The 13,873-nt window shown below is 42.9% G+C and overlaps 1 protein-coding gene across 9 annotated transcripts in view; it reads left to right on the top strand.

The window, feature by feature from the left end:
- The first annotated feature begins 5,902 nt into the window (after positions 1–5,902).
- Nf2 (NF2, moesin-ezrin-radixin like (MERLIN) tumor suppressor) overlaps positions 5,903–13,873 on the top strand; it is an 83,340-nt gene continuing 75,369 nt past the window's right edge. For 6 of the 9 annotated variants that reach the window (XM_051200399.1, XM_051200392.1, XM_051200393.1 and 3 more), the window contains exon 1: positions 5,904–6,475. In XM_051200399.1, coding sequence (XP_051056356.1) covers positions 6,362–6,475 — 114 coding nt within the window. In that variant the 5' untranslated portion in view covers positions 5,904–6,361. Of the gene's footprint in view, positions 6,476–13,873 lie in introns of all 9 variants that reach the window. The other 3 variants (XM_051200400.1, XM_051200398.1, XM_051200397.1) reach the window with 1 other exon arrangement.

Genomic DNA, 13,873 nt, shown 5'->3' with positions numbered 1-13,873 from the left:
TGGCTCCTTCTGCCCTGGCTTCCCTGATATCACAGGAGTATAGCACCACACCCATCTCACTACATGTTTATGTCAGCAAGTCAAACAATAAATGGAATATACATGTTAAAATCTGATTTGCTTTCTGGCCACTTCAAGTTTGTATTGCTATGTAACAAGTTGCTACACATTCAGTGACTGTAAACAACCTATATTCACCCAAGCATCCATGTGTCTAAAATCCATGCTGGGCTTAGCATGGATTCTCCTCAGGGTTTCACAGGGCTGTCCACAATGTGTCAGCGACACCACAGTTCCCATCTGGAGCTTAGGGCTTTTCTTGAAGCTCAGTTAGATTGTTGGAGAAACCACCTACTGGTGACTACAGGGCTGAGAGCCTGGTTCCTTTGGCTATTGGCTAGGGATAATTCCTGGGACCCCAAGGCCCTCCAGAGTTCCTTGTTCTGCTGCCTCATAAGAAGTGCAAAACTTAAATGTTTATTTTCTTCCCAGCCAGAAGGAATATGTTTTTCTGGCTTCTTTCATCTTCTACTTCTAGACCCCTTTAAGAGTTAGTTCAGGGACCTGGAGAAGTTGCTCAGTGGCTAAGAATGCTTTAGCAGAGGACCCAAGTTCAGTTCCCAGCACCCACATGAAGGCTCTCAGCTACCTGTAACTCCAATTCCAGGAGTTCAAACACCTTCTTCCGTATCCTCAGGCCCCAGACATAAAATAAAAGTACATAAATCTTTTTGTTGCTGTTTTCAAGACAGAGTTTCTCGTGTAGCCCTAATTGTCCTGGAACTCATTCTGCAGCCCAGGCTGGCCTGAACTCAGCGATCCTCTGCCTCCTGAGGGAGGGATTAAAGGTGTGCACTACCACCACCATACAATCATTTTTAAAAAAGAAAGATTCAGGCAGTGATGACATGATGATACATGCTTTTAATCCCAGCACTTGGGAGTTTGAGGCCTGTCTGGTCTCTAGGGTGAGTTCCAGGACAGCCAGAACTATGCAGAAAAACCCTGTCTAGAAAGACAGGAGGGAGGGAGGGAAGGAGAGAGAGAGAAAGAGAAAGAAAAAGAAAATGAAAAAGAAAGAAAAAGGTTGGCTTGGATGAATTTGTGGCACATGCCTTTAATCCCATCAGTTTCAAGGCAGAGGCAGGCCAATCTCTAAGTTCCAAGCTAGCCTGGTCAATGGAGGAAGTTCCAGGATAGTGTGTGCCACCACATTAAAAAAAAAAAAAAAAAAAAAAAAAGACTTAAAAATTTGTATGTATGAATATTTTGTCTGCATGTATGTTTGTGCACCGAAGGCATGTTCCTTGTTTGAGGAAGTCAGAAAAGGGCTTCAGATCCCTTGGCATTGGAGTTACTAAGTGGGTGCTGGGAATTGAACCTAGGTCCGCCAAGTGCTATTAACTGGTTAACCATCTCTCCAGCCCAAAGTGTGTAGCCCAGGCTATCCTCAATCTAGTGATCCCCGTCTCTGCCTCAAAGGCATTACCACAACCTCTTTTGATAAATACAAAAGGTTACAGATTACACATGGTGACATCCCTTTGCCATAAAAAGAACCACAAGAGGACTACTCCAAATTTCATAGGGTTTGTTCCAACTCAATGTTGTATATTATCTAAGGCCATGGACCATTGGAGGCTATTTTATTAGAACGAGATAGTTTTCTGTTTAATGTTTATTTATCTGCTGTGTGTGTGTGTGTGTGTGTGTGTGTGTGTGTGTGTGTTTGAGCACTTGTGCCAGAGTGTGCCATGGCACACCTGCGGAGGTCAGAGGACAGCTTTTGGGAATCTGGTTTCTTCCTTCCTCCATCCATGCGGTCCAGGAATGGAACTCAGGCATTGTGCATGCAAGGCAAGTATTCTCCTAACTGAGCCACAGCCTCAGCTCCTTTTCACTTTTAAAGAAAGAGTCCAGGATAGCCTGGAACTCAAGAGATCTGCTTGCCTCTGCCTCCAAAACAGGAATCTTTTCTTAAAAGATGCTTTTTATATTTATTCTTGACAATTTCATATATGTAAAGAATGTATTTGTATTATGTCCATCCCCAACTCCTCACTCCTCTCCCCCACACTTCCCCAATCCATTCTCTTCCCTCTCCCTTTTTGGAGACAAGTTCTAGTACAGGCTGGTCTCAAAGCTCCTGCTGTCTTTAGTGTCTCAACCTTTTGAGTGATAGAATTGCATGTGTGTAATTTTTAAAAGATGTGTATAGGTTACTTTTAGAAAGGTGTAAACTATGTCATTAAAAAAATGCAAACTGATCACTAGAAATACAAGTACTGAAGCATGTCAAATTCATTCCATGGTGGAGGATGACCCTGAACTTGTGAACTTCCTGTTTTCACCTTGAGTTCTAGGATCATAGGGTTGCACCATCATGGGCCCAGGACTTTGTGCATGCTAGGGAAAGACAGAATTAACTGAGCTACATCACTAGGCTCACAAAATATATTTCTTTCATGAGTTTCCACCGAAAGGATTCTGTGTGAACCTTTGTTATCTCAGTCTCATTATGTAGCCCTGCCTGGCCTGGAACTCACAAAGTCCTCTTGCCTCTGCCTTCTGAGTGTTGGAACTAAAGGTGTACCACCAAGAGAATGGCTGTACTAGGTTTTTTCCTTTTAGACCACCAGCCAACTCCCAAATCGCAACACAGAGACTTCTTATGAGCCTAGCTTAGGCTCCTTTCTGGCTAGCTCTTTTAATTTGAATTAACCTGTTTCTTTTTATCTACCCTTTGCCTCGGAGCTTTTTACTTTTCTCTCCTTCGGTATATCTTTCACTGTTTCTTGTGTCTGGCTGGCCCCTGTTCTTTCCTCTCTCCTCCATTTCTTGTCTTTTCCCAAGCCTAGATTCCTCCTCCTATTTAGTCTCTCTGCCTGCCAGCCCCACCTATCCTGTCTCTGCCTAGCTGTTGGCCATTCAGTTCTTTATTAGATCCATCAGGTGCCTTAGGTAGGCAAGGTGAGACAAATGTAACACATAATTAAACACACAAACGTAGACACCTTTACATGGTTAAAGTAATATTCCACAGCGTAAACAAATGTGACACCGCTTTACATGGTTAAATATTCCACAGCATAAACAAATGTGACACATCTTTATATAGTTAAAATAATATTCCGTAACAAATGGCCATATCTACTTTTTAAAGATCTTTTAAAAATTATTTCTTTATTTTATGTGCATTAGTGTTTTGCCTGCATGTATGTCTGTGTGAGAGGGTCAAATGTTGGAGTTACAGACCATTGTTGGCTGCCATGTGGGTACCTGGAATTGAATCTGGGTCCTCTGGAAGAGCAATCAGTGTTTGTAACCGCTAAGCCATCTCTCCAGCCCCTTAAAGGCATTTTATAATTAAATTTTTTTATGTGTTTTGCTTGCACATATGTCTGTGCACTACATGTGTGTTTAGTGGCTGAGTTGGTGAGTAGAGGACATTGGACCCACTGGAAATGGAGCTACAGACAGTTGTGAGCCACTATATGGGTGCTGGAAAGCAAGCCTAGGAATTCTGGAAGAGCAGCCAGTACTTTGTGTTGTGGTGGTTGACTTTTTTTTTTTTTTTTTTTTTTTTTTTTTTTTTGAGACAGGGCCTCTCTATGTTTCCCTGGCTGGCTGTCCTGGAACTTTGTTTCAGCTGGCATGGCCTTAGACTTACAGGGATCCTCCTGCCTGTTCTTAGTGCTGGGATTAAAGGCGTGTGCCATATCATACTTGGCACAGCCAGAGCTCTTACCTTCTGTGTCATCTCTCCAACTCCTATTTTATTTTTTACCTCTGTGTTTACATGTGCACCACATTTAGATACCCTGGAACTGGAGTTACAGATGGTTGGGAGCTAAACAGGTGCTGGGAATTGAACCCAGATCCTCTGGAAGAGGAGCCAGTGCTCTTTACCACTGAGCCATCTCTTTAGCCACCTGATCCACTTAATTTTTAATTATGTGTGTGTGTGTGTACACCTGTGTTGGAACCTGCACGTGAGTGTAGGTGCCTGATGAGCCCAGCAAAAGGGCATCAGATCCCCTGGAGTTGGATTTACACTTGGGTTCTGGGAATTGAACTCAGGGCCTGTGCAACAGACTAAATGCTCTTAATCATCTCCAGCCCCCATTATATCTATTTTCAGTCCTGGCTCTCTTTTTTAAGATTCAGAACTGCCTTTCGTACCTGGACATTGTCCCAAGAACTTTAAATAGAGTTTTTTGCAGATTAGCCCAATCCTAGCACCTAGGAAGTCTATAAAAATGAACCATTACTGATCATCAACCTTATATTTTAGCTCCTGCTGTGTGATCTACTTCCTTTTGCTGCTCCTCAGTGGGTTCCCCAACTTACTTATTTACTGGCAGTATCTTTGGCTCTGGGTTATTTGTTGTCCCTGCAGGAAGCTCAGGGAAGAATCTGACATGGTTTTCCCACCAGCAGAAAAGAACTGAAGCAATAAAAATGAAGATAATCCCCCACCAAGGCCCCAGTACCCCAAAGGATCATTTTGGTGGCATCCTCTCTGGTGGGTCCAGGCAACAATTTCTTCTCCCTGGCTGGTGCTTCCTGGTCTTCCAGGGGTCTGTTGTAGAAGAGCAAGACTTATGCTACAGTACAGTTCTAACAATGTCTGCTGAATACTACAGAAGTCCAATCATGTTAGTCATGTAATGCTTTTTAAACTTTCTGTGCATACAATAATGGGTTTCATTATGACATTTTCATACATGTAAACCCTTACACCTTAGCCTCATTCCCGGTCAATATTTTTTGAAGCTTCAACAAGGAGAAGTTAGATGCCTCACACAGGGTAGCACACTGGTAATACCAGCAGCTCTGGGCTGGAACAGACCAAGGTCCCATTTCCAGCCTTGTCTCTTGAGAGCTGAGTCAATTATGAGATTCCATCATGCCAGGCCTCAGTTTTTTCTAAGGCTACTTCTTCAGCACCACACATGCCACCATAATGAATAATGGACTAAACCCTGAGACTGTAAGCAAGACCCCAATTAAACGCTTTCTTTTCTAAGAGTTGCCTTGGTCATGGTGTGTCTCTTCACAGCAACTGGGCAGTGACTGGGACATATATCTTTAAAACAAACAAAACTCCACAACTCCCCCAGAGAGCTGAAATTCTCCTATATAGAACTTGATGGCATTAAGGTACAAGTACTACATGTATGTACTTTGGAAAAACAAACAATAAATGCAAAGGACAAAATGAAAATGCTTTCGTGTTTCTCACCCTTTTTTGATCTAGTTCAGTTTTATAGCATCAATCTAGTATGTCAGACACCTTTCTAAAGCTTTCTGTATGTATTAAACAAGCTTCAATTCCTCAATTACTCCATAAGGCAAGGAAGGAAAATCACGAACCCTTTGGTAGTTGTAATTCTCTTAAAGAGAAGCTAGAGAGGATCAGGTAGGAAAGTGGGGCCACTAAGTGCTTTTAAAATTTGAGAAATACAGGTCAATACATGAAATTAAACGCCAAAATGGAATTTCGGCCGGGTGTCCCAAATAAGACTCAGGCTCCAGGGCGACCATCTCTACGTAGGAGGTGTCTAATTACGATGCACCTCGTGCTGTGCCACCAGGGCCTCTACAGGTTTCCCGGGAAAGGCGCCGCCTGAGCCTTCTCAACCAGTCTTGCTAGAGTAGGCGTATTCTTTACGAACAAAAGCGTTCGGAGTGACCGCTTTTATAGCCACTCAACGCCAAGTACAGACCCGCGCCCCTGGCTCAGTGCAACTTGTAATTGGTGGAATGGCCTTAGAGGAGGCGGGGCGGATGGGAGTCCCGCTTCCTTTGGCGTTCCAGCCAATCACAGCGTCTGGGAAATGGCTATTTAGGTTGCATCGGTGTGTAGCGTTCTGGGAGGCCCGAGGGCGGGGCGGGGGCCCGGCGGGTCGCTGAGGTGGGGGTTGGTGGAGGGCGCTTCCCGAGGGCGCGCGGAGCCGAGCCGGTGACAGACACGCACGCGCGCGTGCGCTCCCGGCTACTGCGCGGCGCCGCGACCCCCGTCGGGCCGCTGAGAGGCGCGCGGAGTCCGCGCCGCAGCCGTCTAGGATTCCAGCCCAGGGGCGTCCCCGACGTCCCCAGCCCGAGTTTCCGAGCGCCGGGCCGCGCCCGCTCCTGCCCGCGTCGCGTCCCCGCTGCCGTCTGAGACTGTCCCTTAACTGGTCTCTCCGCACCGAGGGCCGGGTCCTCGCGGCCCATGGTGGTCGCTGGGGACCCACGCAGCCTAGGTCTGTCTCGGGCCGGCCAGCCGGCCACCATGGTGGCCCTGAGGCCTGTGCAGCTTCTCCAGGGAGGCTAATAGACCTAGGGGTGAGAGGGTCTCTGGCCAGAACCCTGCGCCATGGCTGGAGCCATCGCTTCCCGCATGAGCTTCAGCTCGCTTAAGAGGAAGCAGCCCAAGACATTTACGGTGCGGATCGTCACCATGGACGCCGAGATGGAGTTCAACTGCGAGGTAACCGGCCGCCAGTCCCGACGGACTATGAGCGGAGAGCCACGGAATCCCTGCCTGTCCGGCTGGGGCGTGCGTCCCCTCCCACGGGGCTGCCTCGCTGTGGTGACAGTCGAGGTGGAAGCTTGAGGGATTCTGTATATACCATTCCCTGGGCAAGGGTGGAGATGGTCAGAACCGGAAAGGACTATCTAGGCCCAGATCACAACTTAAAGCTAGTTGTTGCCTTTAAAGAAAAAAAAAAAAAGTGGCCTCTTGGTTTTTCCTGAAGGTTATTTTCATTCATTTGTTATTGGAAAAAGCTGGAATCTTCCGTAGTAACGAACTGGTTTACAGTGAGTAGGGCTTGCGCATAAAATGCCAGGGAGTTTTTCATTAGGTGTTATTATGTACAGTAAGTAGGTCTTAAAAGTTACGTCTAGTTTTGTTGAAAGTTTGTACTTTTCCCTGTTCCGAACTTTAAATTTTCTAGGAAAAAAAAAGTCTTTGAGGCGAGAGTAACTTACATGTACTTCTCATAGATTCTAACATAGTGATAGTAGTTATCATTTGTTGAAAACGTGTGTGTGTGTGTCTGTTATCCAGGGCCTTGTACATGCTGTGCAAGCACTCCATCACTGGGTTATATCCACAGCCCTGAGTGTTTCCCAAGTGTCAGACATTTACACATTTAACTCTCAAAAAACAAATAACAACCAAAACCAGTCAGGTTGGTATCTGTGACACTGGGATATATTTGATCTGGTTTCCTGGCCTATTGCTTCTAAAACCTTTAAAATCTCCCAAAGTAGTATCTTCTTGTGTACTAATGAGTTGGCTGTTGTTGCCAGGCTTTAGTTTTAGGATTTAGCTTGGTTGCCAGAAAGGCTTAGTTAGCATCCTTAAGGTTGGGACTTCTCAGTTCTTTTCCCAAAATGGGACTGATTGCTAAATTGGTCACTAAAGGTCAATGATTTAATCAATGATGCTTCTATAATGAAGTCTCCATAAATTCCCAAAAGGCTGGGGTTTGGAGAGCTTCCAGCTGAACATGTTCAATAGGAGTGGGCATATAAACTCTGCACCCTTTCCCACACGACTTACTTTCTTCATTTAAAAAGATCTGGTATTATCTTGTGTCCCTTATAATATCTCTTTAAAAAAAAAAAGGTAGACATGAGTGTTTACCTACCTTCTGTGAGGTGCACTCCTAAACTGACTGAACCCAAAAAGGGAGTTGTGGCACCTCATTTTGGTGATAGTCAAGAGCATGTGACTGGCATCAGAAACAGGAGGCAGTCTTGTGTGGATGACACTTTTACTTATGAGATTTAACATTCCAGGTAGAGTGTGTCAGAATTGAATTAAAAGGATACTCAACAGATATCCGATGGAAGAAAGAACTGTTTGATGTTGCCCCCATCTTTTTTAATATCTTAGTGTAGCATTTTGGGCCAGGTGCATCAGCACATACCTGCAAACCCAGTACTTAGAGACTGAGTCAGAGGACTATGAGAATTAAAGGCCAGCCTGGACTACAGAATGTGGCAAAAGAGGTAGTGGGAGCTGCAGCAGGTGGATCTCTGTGAGTTAGAGGCCAGCCTGGTCTACAGAGTTCCAGGACAACCAGAGCTACACAGAGAAACCCTGTCTCAAAAACCAATCCCCACCCACCCCCCCCCAAAAAAAAAGAGAGAGGAAAAAAACCTTTAATTTCCCCTTCTTATATACGCAGAGAGCATCAAGATTTTGAACTTTAGAGTAAGTTTTTAGCCAGGATGATACTTAAGCAATGTAGTCTTTGCTACCTTGTGGTTGTCTCATGCCCAATAGCATTAGTAGGAGTGACCGTTAAGTCAGGAGTTATTGTTTCTGCACATGCCTGTATAGTCAATCATTTCAGCTCAACAGGCCCCTAGGACTCTGTTGGAACTAACTGCTCAGCTCTTTAGCCTTGCTTTTAGATAGGATTGATTTAAGCATGACAGTATCAGGAGCTCCACTAACGTATTCTGTTCCCAAACCAGTAAAAATTCTTTTGAAAACAAGCTTTGGAAATAGTTGTAAGGGTAAACGGCAAATGCTACAACAAGAATCAATGAAAATTTAATAAGGTGAGAGGCAGTAGTTTGAATCAAGTCTGTCAATGCTTCTTTCCTCATTGAATGAGTTGATAGATTCCACTCCTTATTGCTGGGCCTGAGTCCCGGGAAGGCGCACAAGAGGTGGGGGGCCTCCATTTTCTAGTCAGTCCCTACCTGTGCAACAGGGTGTGGCATCCTGAGACGATTTAGGACCTAACTGCTCTTGCCCCAACTTTGATTTGTGAGGAGGTTATTGACCTTAGGGAAGGCAAGTTGAAACTTCAGCCTACTCTGTGTGTGTGTGTGTGTGTGTGTGTGTGTGTGTGTGTTTGTGTGTTTTCCACCAAAGACTCAGACCTGGGATTGGTGGGGAAGGGGATGTCTTGGCAAGCTTGGTTTATCCCCCACTCCATTTCTAGGATGCTGGTTCAGAGATTTTGCCTGAGGAATGGAGGAGAGCAAGAGTTAAACATAATTGTTGGTTAGGGGTATAGCTCTGATAAAGCACTTGCAGGTGGCTCAAGATTCAACCCTTAGCCCCAGGTTGTCCCAATCTTATCCCAAAGGAAATAACTTCACCTGCAACACAGTGGAAAAGTTCATGCCTGGAGGCAGTCTTGAGAATACTAGTGAGAGAGGATTGGATTTTATGAGGATACAGCTTAGAGTGCATGTTTTCCAGTTTGCAAGAAATTATTAGGTAAGAATAAATATCAAACATTTACCTCAGAAACAGTTCCCTCAGAGTAACTCATAACTCAGTAGGCTAGTTTGTATACAAGTTGTGCTCCAGGGTACTGTTACAAATATTAGAAAAATAAGCCACAATTAGAATCTTAACAGCTAGATGGTCATGGAAAGGGAAGACTAAAGCCATGTCATTCAAGATTAACTATTCAAATTAACACCTCCCTGTGAGGAACTGTCATAGGTCTTCACACTGTGAGAGAAGTAGATTTTATTAAAAATCATTCAACCAGTCACCAAACAAATAAGTACATGGTAAGTCTTGAAGTTAGATTTGATGGTCTGTGTCTGTAATCTTAGCACTTTCAAGGCTGAGGACAGAGGAATGGAGCATTCAAGGTCAGCTTCAGTTACATAGCAAGCCCTGTCTCAAAAAACGCAAGGACAGTGATGGAGTGCTCTTCCTCCCCCAGCAAATAAAAGCCCTGGATAGGGAACAGCAGTACCCAAGAGTAACTAAAATATATTATCCGAAATGCCCAAAAGATCAAAAACTATGAGATAAGTAAAGAAATGGGAAAATATGACCAGAACAAGGAAGGAAGAGGAGGTGGGTATGGGAGAGCTAGGCTCACAAGTTCCTGCGAGAGCGAACAGGGGTCAGTTAACAAAAAAGGCTTCCGGGAAAATTGATCAGTCAGTAAACTGCTTGCCATGCAAGTATGAGGATCTGGGCTTTGATCCTGAACACCCAAGTGAAAGTTGTGTTGGAGGGTGAAGGCAGGGAGATCTCTAGAATCACTGAGCTCAGGGTCAGTGAAAGACCTTGTCTCTCTCAAATAAGATAGAGAGTAATAGTGGAAGACACTTGATAGTGGGAGACTTGTGGCTTCCACATGTCCATGTGCATCTGTGGACCACACATGTACATATACATGCGTGCGCGTACACACACACACACACACACACACACACACACACACACACACACACACACGAGATTTAGCCATTATAAATATATTCCCAGAACTTAAGGGAAACACAGAGTAGTAAAGGAAGGCTCCAAAGCACTGCCAAATCAAATGGAGATCACTAAAGAGAGGTATTCTAAAGGAGAACCAAATGAAAGTTCTAGAGTTGCAAAGTCCAGTAACTGGAATAGAACAGTTAGTAGAGGAACCCCAGTTGTAAATTTGAACTGTCAGAAGAAGTCAACTAAGAAGAAGAAAGTCAACTAAGAAGTATGTCTAGTAAAGCTGAATATAGATTAAGTAGTCATTTCAGAACAGTGAAATGAAGACAACAGATAATCAAAAACTGGGAGTATTTATTTTATTATAATTTATTTATTTTTTATTTTCTGTGCATTGGTGTTTTGTCTGCATGTTAAATCTGTGTGAGGGTAGTGGATCCTGGAGTAACAGACAGTTGTGAGCTGCTATGTGGGTGCTGGGAATTGAACCCAGGTCCTCTGGAAGAGCAGCCAGTGCGCTGAACCACTCTTAACCATGTCTCCAGCCCCAAGAACTGGGAGGATTTATTACTTAAAGACCTGCCATACCAAAAAAAATTGTTATAGGATCCTCCAGACTAAAAGCAAAAGATCCCAAACAATAATTCAAATGTGTATGAGAAAATAGTAAGGGTAATTATGTGATTATATAAGATGCTGTAAATGCATAGTTTTCCCCTTAACTGATTAAAAATGTTTAAATGCTTGTAATGTTGTACATATAATATGAGTTATATGTATAACACATTTGGTAAAAACACAGAAGAGGTGTGTTGAAACAAAGCTATAATGGGCTAAGGAAATAACTACAGATGGTAAATGAATAGCTCTAACCATGAGTTAATGTGTATGTGAATTTGATAGATGTATATAATAATGCCATATCAGAGCATTTCTGGATCATTTAAACTAATATAAACCCGAAGTTGATGTTGATAAGTCAAGATTATATGATAAGCTCCAGAGCAGCTACTAAAAAGATCTAAAAATATGAAAACAGGAGCTAGATAAATGACTCTGTGGTTAAGAGTTCTTGCTCCTCTTGAAGAGGATGCAGGATTGGTTCTCACACCTACATGTCAGCTCATAACCATCTGTAACTCCAGTTCCAGGGGATCTGATGTCCTCTTTTTGGCCTCCATGGGCATTGCATTCATGTGGTACTCTACACACAAAAAATGAATCTTTCTTTAAAAAAGAGAAAACATAATTAAAATTTTATTTATTTGGTTTGGTTTTTGTTTTCTTGAGACAAGGTTTCTATGTGTTGCCCTGGTTGTCCTGGAGCACTATAGAGGAGCTCGTTTTGAATTCAGAGACCCTCCTACCTCTGATTTCCCAATGCTGGGATTAAAGGCAAGTGATGCCATGCTTTTTTTGAGACAAGTCACTATGTAGTCATCACTGGCCTAGAACTCAGATTTGCCTGCCTCTGTCTCCCAAGTACTGGGATTAAGGGCATGTACCACAACACACCTGGCATCATTAAACACTTAAATGTTTCATTACTGGGCATTGGTGGCACATGTCTTTAATCCCAGCACTTGAGAGGCAGAGGCAGGTGTATCTCCATGAGGAGGCCAGCCTGGTCTACAAAGCCAGTTCCAGGACAGCCATGGGGGGTTACACAGAGAAACTCTGTCTCTCAAAACTTTAAAAAAAATTAATGTTTCATTAAAAAGTTTTGCTTATAGTAAGATGAGTGGTCAGATGAGGTGGCTCAGCAGGTTCTTGCTGCCAAGCCTGAAAGCCTGAGTTTGATCCTGGGACTCACATAGTGTAAGGAGAGAATGAGTCATACCAAGTTATCCTCTAGCCTCCACACACATACACACACATACCAATGTGTGTACACACCCAAAAGTAAACGTTAAGAAAATTAAAGGGCTGGGTGTTTTTGTTACTTTATGTGTTTGGAGTGTTTTTCATGTGGGTGTACATATATGTATGTATGTATATCAGGTGTGTACAGTGCCCTTGGATATATAGCTACTAAATACATGAAGAGGTATTCAGTGTTATTAATTATCAAGAAAGTGTAAATCAAAAGCATAATGAAGACTTTTCTACAAAGATAAGCAGCCAGTAAGATTCCTGGAATGAAAAAGTTACATAGTGTCATTGTGAATGTGGAGAAAGCCACTGGGAAGGAAAATTGGTGTGGTAGGTCCTCACTCAAGCAGTTTCTGTATAACCTATCAGTTTTACTCATAGACACCCATCTGATAGATAATGTGTTTACAGAGAAACTCATACAGCAGAATTACCATAACTAAGAAGTGAAAATAGTCCTGCTGTCCACCAACATGGTAAATGCATTCTATAGGATATAAATTGGCATTAAATGAAGTATCAATAGATGTTTCAACAGACTTTTAAAACAGGAGTCATAGGTGATAAGAAGAGAAAGGGCCAAGTGATCCAGTTCTAAGCTGATCTTGTTATGAAGACAATAAAAGAAACTCACCTCATTTGATTGTGGTTGGGCTTTTGGGAGGGAATAAACTGAAACTATCGAAATTCCCTTAAAGTTTCTGCTTGATGGTTGAATACAACTTTTAGGATTAAAAAAAAAAAAAACAAACAAACAAAACAGGAGTCATACAAGAACATAAAGTTCAATCCATGGAAAATCTAGAATAGGATATTAATGGAGGCAGACTATTGATTAGTAGTTATTCAGGGCTCAGAAAGTTCTTTTTTGAAGTGATAAAAATGTTCTTGGAGCTGAAAGCTAGAATGTATACTCAGCATGTGTGAGGCCCTGGATTCCATTTCCAGTGCTGAAAAAAAAAAATCATAAAATTACTATGGGCAATGTGTAAACATTATAGCTCGGATGAAAAGGTACCTTACCACAAAGTCACACCACACAACAAACCTCACACAGAGATTTATTGTCAGGGAAACACCTAGGAGGGTGGTTACCTCTGCTTGGGTGAGAAACAGCCGCAAACTAAGCAGGATACAGGACTTATGTAGAGTTTCTTGGGAAAGGGGTGGAACTTTCCAGGGTGGAGATGGGTGGGATTTCATGCCCAGAGATTCGATTTTTATTCTAAAGATGGGAGCAGGGTCCAGAAGTTAGGGTAGTAGTTAGGGTATTCCGTGGGTGGAACCTGGTAGTTAAAAAGGCCTCAGGGGCGGGGCCTGGCCACTTCTGTGGCTCCAGGGGCTTACATGATGGCTTTACAACTTTATGAATATACTAAAAGAAAATGAACTGTATAGTTTAGATAGGTGGATTCTAAATGTATGTGAATTACATCTTAAAAGAAACTTTTTCTAAAAGCCACCTTAGGCCAAAGTAAGCAGTGGCTATTACTCTGTTGCTATTCATAAAACTTTATGGGCATGAAAATTTGAATTTCATGAATGATAAAAATTAAAAATTTTTTGGGCTGGAGAGATGGCTCAACAGTTAAAAGCACTTGTTCTTGCAGAAGACCTAGGTTTAATTCCCGGCACCCATGTGGCTTACAACTGCCAATAACCTCAGTTCTAGAAGATGGATGCCATCTTCTGACCTCTAAGGGCACTAGGTCCCTTAGTGCTCAGACATACATGCAGGCAGGATACTCATAAAATAACATTTTTTAAAAAGTTACAAAATAAAATAAAAATAATTCTTAGCTCCAT

Source organism: Phodopus roborovskii, unplaced genomic scaffold (genome assembly GCF_943737965.1).
Source record: "Phodopus roborovskii unplaced genomic scaffold, PHOROB, whole genome shotgun sequence".
Lineage (NCBI taxonomy): Eukaryota > Metazoa > Chordata > Mammalia > Rodentia > Cricetidae > Phodopus > Phodopus roborovskii.
Note: the sequence above shows the minus strand (reverse complement) of the source record. Positions and strands in the feature narration are given on the sequence as shown.